Source organism: Coregonus clupeaformis, chromosome 12, assembly GCF_020615455.1.
Source record: "Coregonus clupeaformis isolate EN_2021a chromosome 12, ASM2061545v1, whole genome shotgun sequence".
Lineage (NCBI taxonomy): Eukaryota > Metazoa > Chordata > Actinopteri > Salmoniformes > Salmonidae > Coregonus > Coregonus clupeaformis.
In genome coordinates this window covers 7537922-7563501 of record NC_059203.1, presented here as the reverse complement: position 1 = coordinate 7563501, position 25580 = coordinate 7537922, and the positions used below count along the sequence as shown (strand labels likewise).

The window sequence follows — 25580 nt, the reverse complement described above, 5'->3', positions numbered from 1 at the left end:
TTTGTTTCCCACGGGGCGCCAGTATAAATAAAATGTATGCACTCACTAACTGTAAGTCGCTCTGGATAAGAGCGTCTGCTAAATGACTAAAATGTAAAATGCATGAAGCATACTGAGATATATATTTATTTAACCAGGTAAGCCAGTTGAGAACAAGTTCTCATTTACAACTGCGACCTGGCCAAGGTAAAGCAAAGCAGTGCGTAAAAACAACAACAACACAGAATTACAAATGGAATAAACAAAACGTACAGTCAATAACACAATAGAAAATCTATATACAGTGTGTTCAAATGTAGTAAGTTATGGAGGTAAGGCAATAAATAGGCCATAGTGCAAAATAATTACAATTATAATTTAGTATTACCACTGGAGTGATAGATGTGCAAAAGATGATGTGCAAATAGAGATACTGGGGTGCAAATTAGCAACATAATTAACAATGTAAATAACAATATGGGGATGCGGTAGTTGGGTGGGCTAATTACAGATGGGCTGTGTACAGGTGCAGTGATCGGTAAGCTGCTCTGACAACTGATGCTTAAAGATAGTGAGGGAGATAAGTGTCTCCAGCTTCAGAGATTTTTGCAGTTCGTTCCAGTCATTTGCAGCAGAGAACTAGAAGGAATGGCGACCAAAGGAGGTGTTGGCTTTGGGGATGACCAGTGAGATATACCTGCTGGAACGCATACTACGGGTGGGTGTTGCTATGGTGACCAATGAGCTAAGATAAGGCGGGGATTTACCTAGAAGTGATTTATAGATGACCTGGAGCCAGTGGGTTTGGCGACGAATATGTAGTGAGGGCCAGCCAACGAGAGCGTACAGGTCACAATGGTGGGTAGTATATGGGGCTTTGGTGACAAAACGGATGGCACTGTGATCCAATTTGCTGAGTAGAGTGTTGGAAGCTATTTTGTAAATGACATCGCCGAAGTCAAGGATCGGTAGGATAGTCAGTTTTACGAGGGCATGTTTAGCAGCATGAGTGAAGGAGGCTTTGTTGCGAAATAGGAAGCCGATTCTAGATCTAACTTTTGATTGGAGATGCTTAATGTGAGTCTGGGAGGAGAGTTTACCGTCTAACCAGACACCTAGGTATTTGTAGTTGTCCACATATTCTAAGTCAGACCCGCCAAGAGTAGTGATTCTAGTCGGGCAGGCGGGTGCATGCAGCGTTCGATTGAAGAGCATGCATTTAGTTTTACTAGCGTTTAAGAGCAGTTGGAGGCCACGGAAGGAGTGTTGTATGGCATTGAAGCTCGTTTGGAGGTTTGTTAACACAGTGTCCAATGAAGGGCCGGATGTATACAAAATGGTGTCGTCTGCGTAGAGGTGGATCTGAGAGTCACCAGCAGCAAGAGCGACATCATTGATATACACAGATAATAGAGTCGGCCTGAGAATTGAACCCTGTGGCACCCCCATAGAGACTGCCAGAGGTCCAGACAACAGGCCCTCCGATTTGACACATTGAACTCTATCTGAGAAGTAGTTGGTGAACCAGGCGAGGCAGTCATTTGAGAAACCAAGGCTATTTAGTCTGACAATAAGAATGCAGTGATTGACAGAGTCAAAAGCCTTGGCCAGGTCAATGAAGACGGCTGCACAGTACTGTCTTTTATCGATCGCGGTTATTATGACGTTATCGTTTAGGACCTTGAGCGTGACTGAGGTATACCCATGACCAGCTCGGAAACCAGATTGCATAGCGGAGAAGGTACAGTGGGATTCGAAATGGTCGGTGATCTTTTTGTTAACTTGGCTTTCAAATACTTTCGAAAGGCAGGGCAGGATGGATATAGGTCTGTAACAGTTTGGATCTAGAGTGTCACCCCCTTTGAAGAGGGTGAATTTGGGTGAAGAAGAAGTGTGTGTGGGGGGCATGGGCAAGTTGCAGCAGGGTGCAGAGCTGGTGGCCGGGGTAGGGGTAGACAGGTGGAAAGCATGGCCAGCTGTAGCAAAATGCTTGTTGAAATTGTATCATAGATTTATCGGTAGTGACAGTGTTTCCTAGCCTCAGTGCAGTGGGCAGCTGGGAGGAGGTGCTCTTATTCTCCATGGACTTTACAGTGTCCCAAAACTTTTTAGAGTTAGTGCTACAGGATGCACATTTTTCTTTGAAAAAGTTAGCCTTTGCTTTCCTAACTGATTGCGTATATTGGTTCCTGACTTCCCTGAAAAGTTGCATATCGCGGGGGTTGTTCGATGCTAATGGTCCTCTGTAGCTCAGCTGGTAGAGCACGGCTCTTGTAACGCCAAGATAGTGGGTTCGATCCCCGGGACCACCCATACACAAAAATGTATGCACGCATGACTGTAAGTCGCTTTGGATAAAAGCGTCTGCTAAATGGCATATTATTATATTATTATTATTTTATTATAATGCAGTACGCCACAGGATGTTTTTGTGCTGGTCAAGGGCAGTCAAGTCTGGGGTGAACCAGGGGCTATATCTATTCTTAGTTCTGAATTTTTTGAATGGGGCATGCTGATTTAAGATGGAGAGGAAAGCACTTTTAAAGAACAACCAGACATCCTCTACTGATGGAATGAGGTCAATATCCATCCAGGATACCCGGGCCAGGTCAATTAGAAAGGCCTGCTCGCTGAAGTGTATTAGGGAGCGTTTGACAGTGATGAGGGGTGGTCGTTTGACTGCGGACCCATTACGGACGCAGGCAATGAGGCAGTGATCGCTGAGATCCTGGTTGAAGACAGCAGAGGTGTATTTAGAGGGTAAATTAGTCAGGATGATATCTATGAGGGTGCCCATGTTAACGGATTTAGGGTTGTACCTGGTAGGTTCCTTTATAATTTGTGTGAGATTGAGGGCATCTAGTTTAGATTGTATAGCAGTGGCTAAACAGACTAGAAAGGCACGAGGAGTTCCCACATCTGGAACTAGCTGGCTAGGTAGCAGAAAACACTGTTGCCTCTCAGCATTGCCAGCTGGGTCATTCCTACAATACCATTTGGACCTCAAAACATTTGGGGAAAAAAAGTATATACTGTATATATATATTTTTTGTAGTATTCTTTCAGGAAAATATGGTGCCCAAAAACACAGGATGCACTCCACATCCTGTCCCAGCCTGACTTTGGCACACCAGGCCACATTACTATTCACACCGGCACAACAACCTGTGAGAGGAGCAGGAGAGATAGGCAGCCTGGTCAACAGAGTAGCAGAGAGGGCCTCTGAGTGGTTCCCCATCTCCCAAATCACCATCTCCACTCTGCTGCCCCGCAAAGACTTTCATCCCATACCATTCAGAAAGTCAATGCTGACATCACCAGAGGGTGTGGCCTACTCCCGAACGTGCACGTTGCTCACCACCCAAGAATCACCCCAGAGCATCTCCACGACCACTCCCATCTGAGGAAGCAGACAGTAGGGATGTTTGAAAAGTCTCTAAAGGACGTGGCACTTGGAAGAGAAACACCCCATGCCGCACTGGACAGAGGACCACCCAGAGACCCCTACCAGACCACTGCACCACCAAGGAGCCCCAGGCCCCCTCAACGCCCCACCAGACCCAGCGCACCCCACAGGCCCCAGCCACCTCCAGAACATCACCACTTCCATCGGCTTAGCCAGACTGGACCGGGCCCAGCCTACTACCCCGCACCAGACCACCACCTCTACCAGACCAGAGAGGAAGCCCCCCGGCCCAGACCTGGCTCCCCTCCACTTCACAGGGCAGCAGGACCAGCGCAGCTACGCGGAGGTCCTCAGAGGACAGGAAAACCCTGTAGGATTGAGTGAGATTAAACAGCTCCTCCAATACATCTGCACTAAACTGCACTAAACACGCACACACACACGCACACACGCACACACACACACACGCACAAACACACACACACACCTATTGTACTAAAAGTTGCTGTTATCCTGTTTATCTCACTCTTAGTAGTTAGTAGTTACTGTTTTTGACTGTGCTGTTCTTTCTTTTTGCAACATGAAATCACTATCAGTTACCATGTGGAACATTCAGGGCCTAAACTCATCAACCTTTGGACTGAAGAGTTTAGCACTGGAGTTTTAAAAAAATCTTAAAGATGATGACGTCATCATTATGCAGGAGACATGGTGTAAGGCAGACATTGTCACTCACTGTCCCACACAGGCTACAGAGAGGTAATTGTGCCGTCACAGAAACACAGCTCTGTCAATAGAGGCAGAGACTCTGGAGGATTGATCATTTGGTACAAATCCGAACTACAAAACTAATTGATCCCCTCAAAATTGGTAAATATTACATTTGGTTAAAACTGAAAAAAGAACTTGTACTGACAGAAAAATATGTGTTCCTTTGCGCAATATATATCCCCCCCTCAGAATCCCCATATTACTCAGAGGAGACATTCCCCAGCTTTGAGGAAGAGACGTGCCATTTCCAGGCCCAGGGAAATGTGCTCATCTGAGGGAACACAAATGCGCGCACAGGAACACTACCTGATCTAACGACCACACGAGGGGACAACTTTATTACAGGCCATACTGTTTCTAACTGTCTTAATCTCCCCCATAGAAACAACAGGGACAGCACAATCAACAAAAACAGAAGGGATCTGTTGCAGCTCTGTCGAAGCCTGGGTTTGTACTTTGTCAATGGTAGGTTATGGGGGGACTCTTTGGGGAGATTCACCTATGCTCACCTCTTGGCCACAGCACAGTAGACTATATGATTACAGACATTGACCCTTTCTCTCTCAGCACATTCACCGTCAAGCCACTAACACCTCTGTCTGATCACAGCCAAATGATGTTGTTCCTCAAAAGAACAGACATGGAAACAACCACACATTCACAGCCCAGTAAGCTGTACAATATCAGAAATTCATACAGATGTGCCCAAAACAGCACAGAAGAATACCAGAAAGCAACCAGTAACCAAAATATCCAAACACTCTTAGATACCTTTCTGGATACCACATTCACTCACAGTAAAGAAGGCATGAATCTAGCAATAAAGAACATAAACTATATATTCAGGAAAACGGCAAAAGAAGCACAACTGAAATTGATGAAAAACTAAACTAAAAAGACCAACTAGTTTGATGCAGATTACAAAATTATAAGGATAAAACTTAGAACACTATCAAACCAAAAGCACAGAGACCCAAATAATGGTGAATTAAGTCTTCATTACTGTGAGACTTTAAAACTCTATAAACGTACACTCAGAACCAAAAAAGCAGTGTACAACAGCAAGCAGCTGACACTAATTGAGGAGTCCATAAACACAAACAACTTCTGGCAAAATTGGAAAAAACTAAAAGATTCTAAACAAGAGGAATTAGCGATACAAAATGATGACATATGGACAACCCATTTTAAAATACTCTAGAACACCGTTCAAATTGACACAAATGCAGAACAATGACAAATTCATGAGAAGTTGAATGGATTAGAAAAAGCTATAAAGGACAATCCAAATCCATTGGACTCCCCAATTACTGACCAGGAGCTCTATAAGAAACTTCAGGCCCTCAAATTTAAAAAAGCATGCGGACCTGATGGCATCCTAAATAAGATACTCAAATTCACTAGTGCAAAATGTCAATTGGCTATATTAAAACTGTTTAATTTGATCCTGAGTGTAGGCTATTTCCCTGACATCTGTAATCAAGGACTCATAACCCCAATCTTTAAGAACGGAGACAAATTTGACCCTAACAATTACAGAGGCATTTGTGTGAACAGTAACCTGGGGAAGGTTTTCTGTAGTATTATAAATGTAAGAGTTCTAAATTTCCTTCATAAGCACAATGTCTTGAGTAAAAGCCAAATTGGATTTATACCAAAACATCGCACAACCGATCATATTTACACCCTACACACCCTGATAGATAAACATGTCCACCAAAATAATACCAAAATGTATGCTTGCTTTATCGACATCCAAAAAGCATTTGATTCTATTTGGCATACAGGACTGTTCTACAAAGTTATTGAAAGTGGTATAGGGGTAAAACATATTACATAATTAAATCAATGTATACTGGCAATACGTGCAGCATCAAAATTGGCAAGAAAATAACAGAATTCTTTAACCATGGGCGGGGCCTTCGCCAGGGTTGCAATCTGAGCCCTGCACTCTTCAATATTTACATCAACGAATTGTCCACTATTCTAGAAAAATCCCCAGCCCCTGGTGTTAGTCTCCACAATTCAGAGGTTAAATGCCTTCTCTTCGCAGATGACATATGCCTGCTGTCACCCACAGCACATGGCCTACAGCAGAGCCTGGACCTGCTAGAGCAGTACTGCCAGACCTGGGCCCTGGCAGTAAACTCCAAAAATACTAAAATAATGATTTTCCAGAGAAGATCCAGATCTCAGGGAATTAGACCAAAGTTCTCAATTGGTACAAAATACACTGCTCAAAAAAATAAAGGGAACACTAAAATAACACATCCTAGATCTGAATGAATGAAATAATCTTATTAAATACTTTTTTCTTTACATAGTTGAATGTGCTGACAACAAAATCACACAAAAATTATCAATGGAAATCAAATGTATCAACCCATGGAGGTCTGGATTTGGAGTCACCCTCAAAATTAAAGTGGAAAACCACACTACAGGCTGATCCAACTTTGATGTAATGTCCTTAAAACAAGTCAAAATGAGGCTCAGTAGTGTGTGTGGCCTCCACATGCCTGTATGACCTCCCTACAACGCCTGGGCATGCTCCTGATGAGGTGGCGGATGGTCTCCTGAGGGATCTCCTCCCAGACCTGGACTAAAGCATCCGCCAACTCCTGGACAGTCTGTGGTGCAACGTGGCGTTGGTGGATGGAGCGAGACATGATGTCCCAGATGTGCTCAGTTGGATTCAGGTCTGGGGAACGGGCGGGCCAGTCCATAGCATCAATGCCTTCCTCTTGCAGGAACTGCTGACACATTCCAGCCACATGAGGTCTAGCATTGTCTTGCATTAGGAGGAACCCAGGGCCAACCGCACCAGCATATGGTCTCACAAGGGGTCTGAGGATCTCATCTCGGTACCTAATGGCAGTCAGGCTACCTCTGGCAAGCACATGGAGGGCTGTGCGGCCCCCCAAAGAAATGCCACCCCACACCATGACTGACCCACCGCCAAACCGGTCATGCTGGAGGATGTTGCAGGCAGCAGAACGTTCTCCACGGCGTCTCCAGACTCTGTCACGTCTGTCACATGTGTTCAGTGTGAACCTGCTTTCATCTGTGAAGAGCACAGGGCGCCAGTGGCGAATTTGCCAATCTTGGTGTTCTCTGACAAATGCCAAACGTTCTGCACGGTGTTGGGCTGTAAGCACAACCCCCACCTGTGGACGTCGGGCCCTCATACCACCCTCATGGAGTCTGTTTCTGACCGTTTGAGCAGACACATGCACATTTGTGGCCTCCTGGAGGTCATTTTGTAGGGCTCTGGCAAAGGCGGAGGTAGCAGTCCTGACACAGCAAACCTTCTTGCCACAGCTCGCATTGATGTGCCATCCTGGATGAGCTGCACTACCTGAGCCACTTGTGTGGGTTGTAGACTTTGTCTCACGCTACCACTAGAGTGAAAGCACCGCCAGCATTCAAAAGTGACCAAAACATCAGCCAGGAAGCATAGGAACTGAGAAGTGGTCTGTGGTCACCACCTGCAAAACCAGTCCTTTATTGGGGGTGTCTTGCTAATTGCCTATAATTTCCACCTGTTGTCTATTCCATTTGCACAACAGCATGTGAAATTTATTGTCAATCAGTGTTGCTTCCTAAGTGGACAGTTTGATTTCACAGAAGTGTGATTGACTTGGAGTTACATTGTGTTGTTTAAGTGTTCCCTTTATTTTTTTGAGCAGTGTATATAGAATACTGCACACACTACAATTACTTAGGTTTAAAAATAACCTAAACTGGACACCTTAATGATGCAGTGAGAGAAAGCATGCAGGGCATTCTACGCCATTAAAAAACAAATTCAAATTGAAATACCTATTAAAATGTGTCTAAAACGAATTGAATGTGTCATTGAACCAATTGCACTTTATGGCAGCGAGGTGTGGGGTCCACTTGCACAACAAGAGTTCACCAAATGGGACAAACAACGCATTGAAACCCTACATGTCCATAGGAAAACTACAAACAATGCATGCAGGGCAGAACTAGACCAATATCCACTAATAATAAACACTCAAAAAATAGCAATTAAGTTTGGAAACATCTAAAATACAGTGACCCCCTCTCATATCATTACCAAGCCCTGCAATGCCAAGAGCTGAGCAAAGAAAAGAGTTCCCTCATCCAGCTGGTCCTGGGGCTGAGTTCACAAACCTGTTCTACTAACACACTGAAGCCTCAGGACCAGAACATCCAATCAATCAGAATAAACCAAATTACAACACAGTCAAAACAAAACTACATTGCTTATTGGGAAACACAAAGTACAAATGCAGTGCTATCTGGCCATAAATTGACAGTACACCGTGGCTAACTATTTGACCATGGTTACTGATCAAAATCTTTAAAAAACCTTGACAAAGTACAGGCTCAGTGAGCACAGCCTTGAAATTGAGAAGGGTAGACACAGGAAAACCTGTCTCCCTGTAGAGGAAAGGCTGTGCAACACAGCAGAACCTGAGACAGAGCTGCATTTCCTGAAAAAATGTCAAAAATATAAAACAATTAGAGAGTGTCATTTCCCCAAATTTGAAACAGTTTTTCAAGATTTCAAAGACCTCTCTGGTGAGAATAGGCTACCCGTCCTGTTGGGAGAGGACGCAGAGAGCTGTGGGTTGGCAGCGCACTACATTGCTGCTTGCCATAAGATGAGGGACAGTGTCTGACAGACCAACCAACCTGCACATGTCCTCTATACTGTTATTGTTCAATGGTTATTTTGACCCTTGGTTACTGTTACTGTTGTCCCATTGACAATATTGATGATTATTATTTTAATTATGTTAATAGTGTAAATATCCAAAGTAAGCTTTGGCAATATGTACATTGTTACGTCATGCCAATAAAGCAAATTGAATTGAATTGAATTGATAGATATCTTAAGAAGAAGATATGTGGAAGGATAAAATAGTACAAATAAATTAATAAAAATAATGTTTTTAATGAAAATATGTAAATCATTATTTTAATATGTTGGTAACCCATTTTATAAAAGTGATAATGCCCTCAAATCTGGTGTTTGTTGGATATATTGCCACAGTTTGTCGGCCCTCGACTTCGTCTCGGGTCTAACAACACCCATGCCAATATATCCAACAAACACCGGCTTCTCGGGCATTATCACTTAATTAACTTTGCACCATAGTTTTCCCACCAAATAAATTATGACACTTCCTGAATGTGGTGTCATTCTAGGAAGGGGTTGTTTTCTTAAATGTAGAATTACAACAAAATAACAGGGTGGAAAGTGATATCAGGGACACACAGAAAATCTTAAATAAAATACAGTGGGGAAAAAAAGTATTTAGTCAGCCACCAATTGTGCAAGTTCTCCCACTTAAAAAGATGAGAGAGGCCTGTAATTTTCATCATAGGTACACGTCAACTATGACAGACAAAATGAGGAGAAGAAAATCCAGAAAATCACATAGTAGGATTTTTAATGAATTTATTTGCAAATTATGGTGGAAAATAAGTATTTGGTCAATAACAAAAGTTTCTCAATACTTTGTTATATACAGTGGGGAAAACAAGTATTTAGTCAGCCACCAATTGTGCAAGTTCTTCCACTTAAAAAGATGAGAGAGGCCTGTAATTTTCATCATATGTACACGTCAAATATGACAGACAAATTGAGGAAAAAAAATCCAGAAAATCACATTGTAGGATTTTTAATGAATTTATTTGCAAATTATGGTGGAAAATAAGTATTTGGTCACCTACAAACAAGCAAGATTTCTGGCTCTCACAGACCTGTAACTTATTCTTTAAGAGGCTCCTCTGTCCTCCACTCGTTACCTGTATTAATGGCACCTGTTTGAACTTGTTATCAGTATAAAAGACACCTGTCCACAACCTCAAACAGTCACACTCCAAACTCCACTATGGCCAAGACCAAAGAGCTGTCAAAGGACACCAGAAACAAAATTGTAGACCTGCACCAGGCTGGTAAGACTGAATCTGCAATAGGTAAGCAGCTTGGTTTGAAGAAATCAACTTTGGGAGCAATTATTAGGAAATGGAAGACATACAAGACCACTGATAATCTCCCTCGATCTGGGGCTCCATGCAAGATCTCACCCCGTGGGGTCAAAATGATCACAAGAACGGTGAGCAAAAATCCCAGAACCACACGGGGGGACCTAGTGAATGACCTGCAGAGAGCTGGGACCAAAGTAACAAAGCCTACCATCAGTAACACACTACGCCGCCAGGGACTCAAATCCTGCAGTGCCAGACGTGTCCCCCTGCTTAAGCCAGTACATGTCCAGGCCCGTCTGAAGTTTGCTAGAGTGCATTTGGATGATCCAGAAGAGGATTGGGAGAATGTCATATGGTCAGATGAAACCAAAATATAACTTTTGGTAAAAACTCAACTCGTCGTGTTTGGAGGACAAAGAATGCTGAGTTGCATCCAAATAACACCATACCTACTGTGAAGCATGGGGGTGGAAACATCATGCTTTGGGGCTGTTTTTCTGCAAAGGGACCAGGACGACTGATCCGTGTAAAGGAAAGAATGAATGGAGCCATGTATCGTGAGATTTTGAGGGAAAACCTCCTTCCATCAGCAAGGGCATTGAAGATGAAACGTGGCTGGGTCTTTCAGCATGACAATGATCCCAAACACACCGCCCGGGCAACGAAGGAGTGGCTTCGTAAGAAGCATTTCAAGGTCCTGGAGTGGCCTAGCCAGTCTCCAGATCTCCAGACCCATAGAAAATCTTTGGAGGGAGTTGAAAGTCTGTGTTGCCCAGCGACAGCCCCAAAACATCACTGCTCTAGAGGAGATCTGCATGGAGGAATGGGCCAAAATACCAGCAACAGTGTGTGAAAACCTTGTGAAGACTTACAGAAAACGTTTGACCTGTGTCATTGCCAACAAAGGGTATATAACAAAGTATTGAGAAACTTTTGTTATTGACCAAATACTTATTTTCCACCATAATTTGCAAATAAATTCATTAAAAATCCTACAATGTGATTTTCTGGATTTTTTTCCCTCATTTTGTCTGTCATAGTTGACGTGTACCTATGATGAAAATTACAGGCCTCTCTCATCTTTTTAAGTGGGAGAACTTGCACTATTGGTGGCTGACTAAATACTTTTTTTCCCCACTGTACCCTTTGTTGGCAATGACACAGGTCAAACGTTTTCTGTAAGTCTTCACAAGGTTTTCACACACTGTTGCTGGTATTTTGGCCCATTCCTCCATGCATATCTCCTCTAGAGCAGTGATGTTTTGGGGCTGTCGCTGGGCAACACGGACTTTCAACTCCCTCCAAAGATTTTCTATGGGGTTGAGATCTGGAGACTGGCTAGGCCACTCCAGGACCTTGAAATGCTTCTTACGAAGCCACTCCTTCGTTGCCTGGCGGTGTGTTTGGGATCATTGTCATGCTGAAAGACCCAGCCACGTTTCATCTTCAATGCCCTTGCAGATGGAAGGAGGTTTTCACTCAAAATCTCACGATACATGGCCCCATTCATTCTTTCCTTTACACGGATCAGTCGTCCTGGTCCCTTTGCAGAAAAACAGCCCCAAAGCATGATGTTTCCACCCCCATGCTTCACAGTAGGTATGGCGTTCTTTGGATGCAACCTATCATTCTTTGTCCTCCAAACACGACGAGTTGAGTTTTTACCAAAAAGTTATATTTTGGTTTCATCTGACCATATGACATTCTCCCAATCCTCTTCTGGATCATCCAAATGCACTCTAGCAAACTTCAGACGGGCCTGGACATGTACTGGCTTAAGCAGGGCGACACGTCTGCACTGCAGGATTTGAGTCCCTGGCGGCGTAGTGTGTTACTGATGGTAGGCTTTGTTACTTTGGTCCCAGCTCTCTGCAGGTCATTCACTAGGTCCCCCCGTGTGGTTCTGGGATTTTTGCTCACTGTTCTTGTGATCATTTTGACCCCACGGGGTGAGATCTTGCGTGGAGCCCCAGATCGAGGGAGATTATCAGTGGTCTTGTATGTCTTCCATTTCCTAATAATTGCTCCCACAGTTGATTTCTTCAAACCAAGCTGCTTACCTATTGCAGATTCAGTCTTCCCAGCCTGGTGCAGGTCTACAATTTTGTTTCTGGTGTCCTTTGACAGCTCTTTGGTCTTGGCCATTGTGGAGTTTGGAGTGTGACTGTTTGAGGTTGTGGACAGGTGTCTTTTATACTGATAACAAGTTCAAACAGGTGCCATTAATACAGGTAACGAGTGGAGGACAGAGGAGCCTCTTAAAGAAGAAGTTACAGGTCTGTGAGAGCCAGAAATCTAGCTTGTTTGTAGGTGACCAAATACTTATTTTCCACCATAATTTGCAAATAAATTCATTAGAAATCCTACAATGTGATTTTCTGGAGAAAAAAAATCTCAATTTGTCTGTCATAGTTGACGTGTACCTATGATGAAAATTACAGGCCTCTCTAATCTTTTTAAGTGGGAGAACTTGCACAATTGGTGGCTGACTAAATACTTTTTTTCCCCACTGTAATAATAAATACAATAATCATGAAAAAAAGTTATTGATGAAAGAGACTTTAACTAGGACTATAAAATAATGATGAAAGATTTTCAAGATGTTATTATTTTATGGCTTATATTTCTTGTGGATGTTGATAAATAACACCTGGGGACATGGCAAAAACGCCTACATCCACTATTATATTTAAAGCCTTTTGGAATCCACATTTTACACTAAATAAGAACTGATATTTCCTGGGCTTTTTCAAGCTGCTAAGGTTAACTGGGATTTTAAAAAATACCTTATGTACATAAGTATTCAGACCCTTTGCTATGAGACTCGAAATTGAGCTCAGGTGCATCCTGTTTCCATTGGTCATCATTGAGAAGTTTCTACAACTTGATTGGAGTCCACCTGTGGTAAATTCAATTGATCGGATATGATTTGGAAAGGCACACACCTGTCTATATAAGTCACACAGTTGACAGTGCATGTCAGAGCAAAAACCAAGCCATGAGGTCGAAGGAATTGTCCGTACAGCTCAGAGACAGGATTGTGTAGAGGCACAGATCTGGGGAAGGGTACCAAAACAATTCTACAGCATTGAAGGTCCCGACCTTTTTTTCTCCCCAATTTCGTGGTATCCAATTGGTAGTTACAGTCCTGTCCCATCGCTGCAACTCCCATACGGACACGGGAGAGGCGAAGGTCGAGAGCCGTGCGTCCTCCGAAACACAACACAACCGAGCCGTACTGCTTCTTGACATAATGCTCGCTTAACCCGGAAGCCAGCTGCACGGCCTCCATCATTCTTAAATGGAAGAAGTTTGGAACCACCAAGACTCTTCCTAGTGCTGGCTGTATAGCCAAACTGAGCAATCGGGGGAGAAGGGCCTTGGTCAGGGAGGTGACCAAGAACCCGATGGTCACTCTGACAGAGCTCCAGAGTTCCTCTGTGGAGATGGAAGAACCTTCCAGAAGGACAACCATCTCTGCAGCACTCCACCAATCAGGCCTTTATGGTAGAGTGGCCAGACGGAAGCCACTCCTCATTAAAAGGCACATGACAGCCCACTTGGAGTATGCCAAAGGGCACCTAAAGGATTCTCAGACCATGAAAAACAATATTCTCTGGTCTGATGAAACCAAGATTGAACTCTTTTGCCTGAATGCCAAGCGTCATGCCTGGAGGAAACCTGGCACCATGCCTACGGTGAAGCATGGTGGTGGCAGCATCATGCTGTGGGGATGTTTTTGAGCGGCAGGGACTGGGAGACTAGTCAGGATCGAGGGAAAGATGAACGGAGCAAAGTACAGAGCGATCCTTGATGAAAACCTGCTCCAGAGCACTCAGGACCTCAGACTGGGGCCAAGGTTCACCGTCCAACAGGACAATGACCCTAAGCACACAGCCAAGACAACGCAGGAGTGGCTTCGAGACAAGTCTCTGAATGTCCTTGAGTGGTCCAGCCAGAGGCCGGACTCGAACCCGATCATACATCTCTGGAGAGTCCTGAAAGTAGCTGTGCAGCGACGCTCCCTATCCTACCTGACAGAGCTTGAGAGGATCTGCAGAGAACAATGGGAGAAACTCCCCAAATACAGGTGTGCCAAGCTTGTAGTGTCATACCCAAGAAGACTTGGGGCTGTAATCGCTGCCAAAGGCGCGTCAACAAAATACTGAGTAAAGGGTCTGAATATGTTATATTTCAGTTTATTATTATTTTAAATAAATTTGCAAATAAATCTAAAAACCTTTTTTTGCTTTGTGATTTTGGGTATTGTGTGTAGATGGGGGGGGGGGGGACAATTTAATCCATTTTAAAATAAGGCTGTAACGTAACAAAATGTGGAAAATATCAAGGGGTCTGAATACTTTCTTAATTCACTGTAGCATGCTTCTGTCTATAATGTAAGCTGCTCAGTATGTGTTGATAGTCCATTCTACTGCACCATTTTTGAAAGATATAATGTTAGCCATTGAGAACTACAAAAGTTTTGCTACATTTCCCAACAACATTGATTCCCTGAATTTAGCAGGCGCCATTGACAGATCAGTTGGAAAAAGTGATGGGCTACTTTCTACACACACCATGGTCAGTGTGAACCGGAGTGACTTGACACAACGCTGGCCAAACAAGATGTAGCTACAAACAAAACTGAGTTAAATGCTTCCAGTCTGCCATGAAGCATTCATCCATGTATACATGTAAGAGGCTAGCTACATTTTCAGATATTATACACTGAACTAAAATATAAACGCAACATGTCAAGTGTTGGTCCCATGTTTCAGGAGCTAAAATAAAGATCCCAGAAACATTCCATCAGCACAAAAAGCTTATTTCTCTCAAATGTTGTGCACAAAATTGTTTATATCCCTGTTAGTGAGCATTTCTCCTTAGCCAAGATATTCCATCCACCTGACATGTGTGGTATATCAAGAAGCTGAATAAACAGCATGATCATTACACTGGTGCACCTTGTGCTGGGGACAATAAAAGTATACTTTAAAATGTGCAGTTATGTCACACAACACAATTGCTGAGGAGTATTTCTGTCTGTAATAAAGCCCTTTTGTGGAGAAAAGCTCATTCTGATTGGCTGGGCCTGGCTCCCCAGTGGGTGGGCCTGGCTGCCAACTCACCCATGGCTGCACCCCTGCCTAGTGATTAGGGCAAAATGAATGTATTTCAATTGACTGATTTCCTTATATGAACTGCAACTCAGTAAAACCTTTCAAATTGATGCATGTTGCATTTATATTTTTTCAGTATAAGTATTCTAATTTTGTCAGAAAGTCGTTTTCATTGCAAGTTAAAGCGTACTGTTCGAAAGCTAGCGAACGTTAGCTTGCTGGGTCGCTTGTTAACATTGCGTGTATGATCTGTGTAGTAATATTATTTGAATCAGAAAGCTAGCTAACATTGAACCTAGTTGGTTAGCTCTTTATCTACCTGCAGATTCATACTACAGTTATGACAATGTTTGCATTGGTAGTCGTATGAGTTGGGATTATACCGGTTCATTGTTTAGCTAGCTAGCTAGCTACAATGTCTAAACAAAAGACTCCATGACCAACCAAGTTAGCCAGGTGTGTCTGGGGGTGATTATAGCCATCTATTGTATTTCATGAACATGTGTTCATGTCTAGACAATAGTGACCCATTCACTTAGCTAGGGGGGTTATAACATTTATTTCACATGACCCATCAATTTAGACAAGTGTATTGGGTAAGCATCATCTAATAATTATAAAATATTCATAAAATATTTATATCTGGACACTTTTTGTTTTTGATATTGCTACTTTTCAAGTAACCATTTCACTGTACCATTTAAACCATTTCGTTATCCAGTGCATGTGACAAATAAACTGATTTAATTTGATATAGTGTGTGTTTACCAGAGATGGTAATGTGAAGAAGAACATGACCTGCACCAAAGTTAGATTAGGATATAGGCCAAGAATGAGATAAAGTGTATTTTTATCTGGAGTTTTTCCTTATTGTAGGCTACTACTTTTACCACTTTTAGTCTTGAAATCTTTATTGTAGGCTACTACTTTTACCACTTTTTTTTCAAAATTATTTCCTTGCAATATTATTTATTTTGCTGTCAATACTTTTGGTTAATGTTTTGTTTTCAATATCATATTTTTTTTTTGCAATACTAAGAATGTTGTTCTCCAATTCAAAAGGTTTTCTTGATATTTAAGGCACAAAAGTAATTCGATACACACGCGCCTTTGCGCGCTCTGGAGCTCCCTCAGCCCCCTCCGGACAGCGAATGTCTCTGGGATGAGCGTGAGGTCCCACTCTGTCTGTCAGCTGCGCTACACCTCGCTTGAAACAGCAGTGCGCGAAATACCCACGCGCCAACTGAATGGACACGCCGACGCGCACGCTGTTTGTTTATTTATTTCGGAGAACACGCGAATGGTGTTATCCCGAGAGGCGTCAAGGTTGCACTTACCGATTGCCACTCTCCCTTGCTCCACCGGTACCGAGAGGGGCAGTCAGTGACCCGGCAGGTCTGGCTGGAAGCCGGACGGGAGGATGGGGGGCATTCAGTCTCCTCCGGGTTGCGCCGGTTTCCAACCTCACAGAAAACTTCCCGCTCTTGTATTCCATTGCCACATGACGCTGAGCACTGAAACAGAACAGGACAGAAGGTAAGATGCATTACAAACGTTTCTCTACACGTCTGATATTTGCTTGATTGTGATGTCATTCCTCTACACCTATTTTTTTTCCATCATTACCAAGTTATTTGAGTACAAATTAACTGTAAAAATGAAATCAATGTGTGATATTTTTTTATATATGAACTATTATTTTTCGGAATTTGAATAGACTATAAAAAGCACAGGAAGCAGAATTTCAATGAATCATGTATTATTGAATTCAATGCAATTCAAACAAAAATGAAGTAGCCTAGATATTTTTGAAAAAATTAGATGCACTGTTATTTTTATCTCTGCAATTGATAACCTCATTTACATTTCAGTCATTTAGCAGACGCTCTTATCCAGAGCGACTTACAGTTAGTGAGTGCATACATTTTTCATACTGGCCCCCCTTGGGAGTCGAACCCACAACCCTGGCGTTGCAAGCGCCATGCTCTACCAACTGAGCTACAGGAGGCCTAATGATTGGCTCAAACTCATTAAGAAGGAAAGAAATTCCACAAATTAACTTTTAAGAAGGCACACCTGTTAACCTCAAAGGATCATGAATGGCAATACAAGTGTAACATCTCTCTCTTTAGTTTGAATTATATCTTCTAATCACCTGTTCCAGTGGAACAACTAGTCTAGCCAACTACTTCCTACATTAAAATTGTGCACTTGTTGAAACCAAATATGCAAATTCGGTACTCTTGAACATACAGGTGTAGGATCTTAATTTGATCACCCTGCAATGCAGGATTTCTTTTATTTGCTGTGTATGTAAAAGGTTTAAAAAGTATTCTGAAGTTTGTAATTTCCACTTTGAAATTTCAGACTTGTTTTTCCCTTATGAAAAATGTATCAACCCCTACAAAAATCTCCTTTAATTATAATCCACATAATAATTCATATTTCCTGTTGCTGCAGGATTCTTGTCCTGCTCTAGCAAACTGGCTCATATTAAGATGCTACATCTGTAGCGTTTCATTATTAATTTCTATGTTCATTACCCTCATTTTAGACCTGTGTGGAATTCTATTTAATTTAATTCAGGAACCACTTGCAGGGACGGTGGCTACGCTACACCCACCTGCCTTACTTTCCACAGCAAATATTTCAGTCACACACGCTGGTTTAACTTACCGGGGGTTAAACCTCAGTTAGCTAGCATAAGTCTTTAGGTCTTCAATAAGGTTATGTCCCTGCACGAGACTACACTAACAAGCAAACCACTTCGGTTACATGTGCCTGTGAAACTAATGTTTTGAAAGATACAAGTAGAAATGTAGTTAAATGGCATAAATGGTTTGTCATTTTGTTTGTTGACTCACACCAGACCCCTCTGTGGTTTGTATGTAATACAACTTGACTTAGAATTAAATGCTGGCTTCAGGTTGAAGGACACAGCTTATTATTAAGCCTTTGACTGCTATATCACTACAATTTTAATTCAATATCATTCAATACAATTTGCCTCAATATCAACAGCAATACTTCTAAGTAGAGCTAACACGTCATATTCATTGCATAACATGATATTGTATTATTCCAAAAAGTATGGGTCTAGAGCTTTCATTCAAAAGATCTAACCACAGGATTTTGTGTACAAGAAACATTTAAGCTTGAATCAAGGTTGTGTTTGCAGTCTTAAAAAGTGGGGCATTCTGTCAAACAGAGTGTAACTACAGTGAAAATCCTCAAGACGGATGGGGTTCTTTACAGACGTGTGTTCCGGCTCCTCCATGTTAAGAAAGAGCAGATTTCAACCCTCTGTGAAGAGCTCGAGAGAGAGGGAGAGAGGAGAGGGAGTGGGGGAGGGGGGTTCTCTCCACTAGACAGTCAAGCTTGAACCCCTGCCTTGAGGACATTGCATATTTTGAATGTTTAATGTTTTGCTGATTTGACACAGTTTATCTTAAGAAATGCAAGAAATGTAAAAAATGTAATCAATTTCATCTACAGCTGCACAAAACAGAAATACATCTGGAGGGAAATCTCAACATGTAAGTAGAAAGAATGATATTGGTTGGTGGGTACACTCAGAAAAAAAGGCGCTATCTAGAACCAAAAAGGGTTATTCGGCTGTCCCCATAGGATAACCCTTTAAAGAACCCCTTTTAGTTCCAGGTAGAACCCTTTTGGTTCCAGGTAAAACCTTTTAGGTGTCATGTTGAACCCTTTCTACAGAGGGTTCTACATGGAACCCAAAATAGTTGTACCTGGAACCAAAAAGGGTTCTACCTGAAACCAAAACGTGTTCTCCTATGGGGACAGCCGCAGAACCCTTTTGGAACCCTTTTTTAAAAGTGTGTAATGTTCACTACTACCTTGCTTTCCTCACACTTGTGCATGTACAGCAGGCCTATCTAGGTCTTTTAAAAATACTGTATTAGAAACATAAAATGACATTAATAAGGCAAATCTAATAATGTTTATATGTTTAATGTGTATGCTTATTGTCTTCAAAGAGAAAGAGCCACTTTCAATACTGTTAATCCTGATAGTGTTTGTACTTACATTTTAATTGGTTTTGTGAACCAACATTAATGGCTAACTGTGCATTTTCCTAAGGGAGCATTTACGTGCTAAAGGCACATGAAGACCATTATTACACATGCCTTAATAGATTATAAAGTGTCTTAATTGATTATAAAGTGTCTTAATTGATTATAAAGTGCATTTATTGGTGTGTTTTTGAGTGAGTATTTGTGTGTTTGAGTTTGTCTATCTGTTAATGTGTATATTATTGTGTGTGTATGTGTATACATGTTATTACCACCCACTCGACTGTGTATGCTCTTAAAGGTTAGAGGACTGTGTGTGTGTTTGGATCAGTAAACACATCCAGATGTCCATGCCCTCCTGAGGCTCACAGAGCGAGAGGTGAGAAATCACCGTGTTAAATTAGCACATGTTAACCATTAAAAGCCCCAAGAATCCCATCTCTTTATGCTACCGATCCTCTCCATATTTCAACAATTTGTATTAATTTAATTCTCAAAACAAGAAAAACAAAATGTGATGACTGAAAAAGCTGTCATCAGATTTATTTTCTATTAGGTTCACCTGCTTGAAGGAGGAACATTTCCAGTCTGAAATGCCATAATTTTGATAAGATTAGGAGTATTTAAAGGTAGACTCAGCTGAATGACATTGCCACGAGCAGAACCGGAGATATTGAGATGAGCAAGATGCAAGACTTCACTCTCACACAGTCACACACAGTCTGGACAAGTGCACGGGTTCGCTTCACGCTGTTCACGGCGTGGTAGCCAGGGCACCAAAACAGGGGAGAAGTTTAGCCTCGCGCTTCAACGCTCTTAGTTGTTGCGGAAATTGACCCACAAAAGTGTTTACTTTCTGCATCTACATCATATAACTGAGTCTACCTTTAAGACTATATTTCGAATGACTAATGATTTCTTGAATATCATATTTCATAGTCACGTTCAAAATAAAGCTTATTGTTTGTGAAGGTACTACTCACTATGGCTTAAAGGAAAATACCACTCAAAAACAGTCAAAATACAGAAAGTGTCACAGTATGATGCATTTTGTATGCCACTTTCTGTATTTTGAAAGTTCTATATCTTGAAAACTTGATTGCTTACATGCAAAACATTTTGGGACTATCAACAGTGGACTAAGATAGTGTTTGAGTGGTATTTTCCTTTAACAAGTGGGTACATGCGTGAATGCAGGTTGTCAGGTGTTAAAAAGTGGAGTGTTTTATTTCTTTATCTGCCAATTTTGGATGTCATTTTTTGTGTGCATTTTTTACATTTTGTAAAATGGTCCATGGCTACCATAGAGTGTCTGTTAAATGATTATGGTACAGTACATTCAGTGAAATCAGCTGTTACCTGGTTATATTAATACGATTGTTAGGGAGCTGTATGCACTAGAGCGGTCTGAGACAGCCAACAAGTCCTCTGAGGTATTGAGGGCAGATGTGTGTCTCTTCTGGGCCCCTGATCAGTGGAGGGAGAGGAAGAGAAAGAGACAGAGAGGAATAGAGGGGGAAAGAGCACCAGGCTCTCCAGCTGGTGAGGTGCATTTTGGGAATGTGTCTGGCCTGCTGTGGTAAGTGGATTGTCTCGCTGGCCAACCTGGACTCAGGGGTAGACATAACATACTAAACTAAAATCCGGGACACTCAAATTAGTATGATATGTTATGTTTGGTATAGTATGTATTATTTAGTGGATGTCCATCATCCATTTGAAATGATATGTTACGAATTACAATTCGCATGATATGTTACGAATTGCAATTCGTACAATATGTTTTACGAATTTGAAATACGTATGATATGTTACGAATTCCAATTTGTTATGACTAACATTAGCTAGGTGGCTAGGTGGTTAACACTAACGTATTTTTCTTTGTGTTGAACCCCAGTAAGACTAGCTGTCGCCATTGGCATCTGCTAATGGAGATCCTTATAAAATAAATAAAAGCTAGGTGGCTAATGTTAGCTAGGCTAGGGGTTAGTGTTAGGGTTAGGAGTTAGGTTAGCTAACATGCTAAGTAGTTAGCAAAGTTGTAAGTAGTTGCAAAGTTGTTAATTAACTGAAATGCTAAAGTTGTCCGTGATGAGATTTGAACATGCAACCTTAGGGTTGCTAGACATTCGTGCTATACGTCGACCCAACCACCCCGTCCAACCACACTCCTTTTGTTTTTGCATTAAGTAACCTTCTGTCTTATGTACCCATACCAAACGTAACATCCAGGTCGCAGTTGTAAATGAGAACTTGTTCTCAACTGGCCTACCTGGTTAAATAAAGGTAAAATAAATAAAAATAAAAACATATCATACTAATTTGAGCGTCATGGATTTTTGTTTACTATGTTACTTCTAGTCTATGAGACCAGACTGCTCTGGCTGGGTAGAGGGAGAGGAGCCTCTGACACATGTTTCCAATTGGGGAGGGATAGGATAAGAGGGCGGGCGGGAGGGAGGCAGGGAGCGTGGCGTGGGGAGCTTCATGTTGGCTAAAGTCAACCTCAGCCAGGCCCAGATGAAAGTGGAGGTATGGATATCCCTCCCTCCCACTGCCCCTGATAGTAGCCCATTATGGGATCCTCTCAAACTGCCAGAGGGATGAACCACAACCCAGAAGGCAGACCACAGTTTGATGTGCCACAGAACACGTATTACTGAATAGTCATGCATGGTAGAAAAAATGCCAACTCAGACAGCTACCTCACAGTGCACCAGTGAATCAGCAAGTTAATGAGCATTAAAAGGAAAAGAATGAGTGCTGAACTGGGAGCGTGATTGGTGGTAGTAGCATGTAGTGTTTATTTCAGGTTTAAAGAGTACCTCTCCCCAGCTCCCTGTCTTCCATTTGGGGCAGCGGCGCCCCCGGCAGCTCCTCTCCTTGCTGGGCTGGGTCAGGTGTTTACAGTTGTCCTCTGGAACAGGTCGACCGGACCGGGTCACACAGCTCGCCTTACGGTTCTTCCATCCTTTACCACAGGCGGCAGAGCACTGCAAGAGGAGGTCAAATTTGAGAAATAGTTAATAGATAGGGGGTGTACAGAGATCAAATACCAGAACAATGTCAAATACTGGATGACTTCAATGAGTATAGTATAGAACCCTTTTATCATTCACTTGAATAGTTTTTCAATCTACTTCTTCTTGAGAACAAGATCACATGTACAGGGCTTCAGAGTACACAACAGGTTAGTGACATTTTCATTAGCAAATACGGTATGTAACATGAGTTGGGACATAACATCATGTGAATTGGTTTGAGACAAAATAAACATGGATTTGGACATACATTTAGCACTTTGACATCCCATAACTTGAGATATTAATGCACTGCCATTTACACACAAAGCAGTCTCTACAGTACAGCATTTCTAGATTTTAGTGAATGCAAGCTGAGCGTACAGAAATGTGCAACGGAAGCGGAGGCCCCTCAGTTAAACGGATTAAGTCCACAGAAGGTAGAGTTATGAGAGCCAAGCAGCACACAGTCACCAGCCACATTCACATCCAGGTTCATTGAGCTGGCCCAGGTCTAACTCTGTCTGACAGGCAGGCACCCCACACACCAGCACCCCCCAGCACAGTCAGGCGCTCCAGGCCTGTGAGTTCAGTGGGGCTGTTGGGTTGGGGTTGGGTAATCAAAGCGTCTCAGAGTGTGAGGACAGATAGGATGCGACAGGCCCTGGGTTGAACGAGTGCGTAGCCCAGCATGACGCACTGCGCTGCCCAGCGAGGGATCGCGCCGGACAGGAACCCACAACGACCTTTCACCTCATTTAGGAGAGGGAGGGCGGGGCTAAATGTCACCAGAGCCCAGAGGACAACGAATGGCTCAATAAGGAGGAAGTTACTCCCACCCCGGAAATGACTGTAGAGAGGTGAGCGCCTTGTGAATGGATTTGCTTATTATACATTATAGGCATTTCATGTTATATTAACAAATAAAAACAAAAGTACAAAATGAAAAGGAATGACAAATATGATGTTACTAAAATCATTTAATTTAAGGGATTGATAATGTACAGTGAGGAATCACAAATTATTTTAGATGTATAACCACATAGACACCAATTTCACACAATAAACTTGATTGAAAATTACACCTTCCATCGAATGTTAGTTTGTTCCATGATCAAATAAAAAATGAAGCCAAAACACCAACAATGTGTGATTACTTGCTGTATTTTTTGCTCTAATGAATTTCAATACACATAAGGGATAACATTTAAATGTGAGTACTGTACTGTATGTGTCTTTTTGTGAGGAGCCCCATTACATTTAGGTGATTTGACTTAGTCGCCCAGATGTTCCCCACATGCATACATCTGGGCGAGGCTGTTATTGGGCCAAGCCGTGTGAGAGTCTGACACCAGTTACAGTTGCCCCTCCTTTATAATAACCACTTGAGGCCAGATATCAGTCTGCATGAGAACTTGAGGCTGTGTTTACACAGGCAACACAATTCTAATATTTTGCCCAATTATTGGCAAAACAGCTGATCTGATTGGTCAAAAGACCAATTAATGGAAAAAAGATCAGAATTGGTCTGCCTGTGTAAACACAGCCTCAGAGCATGCAGGACACTTCTACTTTTAAGGTGCTGTTATTGTCCATCCATGGTGTTTTAGTTACCATAAGAAATGTGCTACTATTGATTCACCCATTGGCCTATGAGCAGACGTTCCAGTGGTGTTTGGAATTTGGAGTGAGGTAGACACGGAGAGTACACACACAGGCTATGATCATGGTCATGGAGGGCCATTTAGGATAAATAACATTTTACAAAGGTTTAAATCATTGAATAAAAGGCATTTACAATGAGGGGCAGGCAGCCAGACTGCTGCTTTTTAAATGTCAGACCATTCCTCAAAGTTTTATATACTCTTTAAATGAGCTTTCCAGCCATAGTTCTCTGCTCCAATAACTTTCTATTACCTTGGGAATCATTAAAACACTGGGGAAGTAAATCACCTTCCAATTCTCTATATCCACAAATTCTGTGGGTATCCACTAGACATCTTTATTATATGTAGTTAGTTCATGTGTGTGTTCCATGCTGAAATTAACCCTTCAACCTACCAAGTGTCAACCATTTCATAAACTACACTATATTTTAGCATACTCTGAGTGAAATTGATATTTTTATGTCAATGTGTAAACTGGAATCATCACAAAACTACCTGTTATCTATAACACTATTTCCAACTATCACACTACTTTCAACTATCATGCATTCAGACACAATTTTATTGTATCATTCAAATCAGATGCTTTTATTTACAGTGCCAAATAAAACAGTGCCTCTGACAGACCACTACTTGTGCCTAAAATACACCACATTCCGATGCCTGCATTCCGTCCTGGAATTCTAAAGAACCGAGGCAACTGGGCCTTTCGGGCCCCCACAGACAACAGGGCTTTCCCAGCTTTTTTTCCTGGGATCACAGCCCTTTCCCAGAAGTCCATCCATGCTGATTAGATGTACAAGGAAGGGGCCCCTCCCAGATCAAACGTGACCCTTGACCCCCAATGCACTCCTGCATTGTCTTTCTGACAGGCTTTCATTTGAGTCACTGTCACTGGCCCCCCACCATCGGAACAATGTCATCAACCCGCCAGAGGAAAGGGGCAAGGGGGGGACTGAGGGGGCGACGTAGTTGAAGAGAACGTGTCGTCAGGCACACAAAAAAACCATGTCAGCCATTAGGAGTGAATGAGCACAGTAAATGGAGGTCCTTCTAGCCAGTGTCACAGAGAATAAAGATTGATCTTAGTACGAATGGCTTTGAACTCTGGCAGAGACAGAAAAATCATAATTGCTCAAAGAGATCACTGTGGCCCTGACCTCATAAGACAACAGAGATATTGCTCAGTGATTTGTACATTTTCATTTACTGAAAACGGCCCTTTCAAAAAAACAGTTAGAGAGCTCGAGTAATGCTCTCTGCAGAGATAATTTGCAGAGAATTTCCTATCTAATCCATAGGTGATTTGGTTAATTATATAGACCATTTCCACTTCCATGTTCCTACTGTAATTAGTGTAAAGCCAAAACCGTTAATCTAAAGGTAATCTTCTTAATTGAAGCACAGACATGTTGATGAGATTTTTAACAGGACTACAAGGTTGCCTGTGGTATTATAAGTGAATGTGTTCACTTCACCGTTAGTGGTTCTTCATGGCAATTACCTCATTTAATGAAACTCTTTTTTAGAAAACAGTGTTCCAGAGTGTAGATTTATCAGTTTTTCCCCTAAGCACTAGTCCTCCTGTAACTAAG

General features: G+C 42.2%; 1 protein-coding gene across 1 annotated transcript in view; it reads right to left on the bottom strand.

Moving 5' to 3' along the window:
* Nucleotides 1–25580, bottom strand: part of LOC123492030 (A disintegrin and metalloproteinase with thrombospondin motifs 9-like) — an 85291-nt gene that overhangs the window by 19214 nt on the left and 40497 nt on the right. The window contains exons 29-30 of the mRNA XM_045223681.1: nucleotides 22124–22291; nucleotides 16599–16775 (exon numbers count right to left, since the gene is read on the bottom strand). Of these exons, the coding sequence (XP_045079616.1) occupies nucleotides 16599–16775; nucleotides 22124–22291 (345 nt within the window). The remainder of the gene's footprint in view (nucleotides 1–16598; nucleotides 16776–22123; nucleotides 22292–25580) is intronic.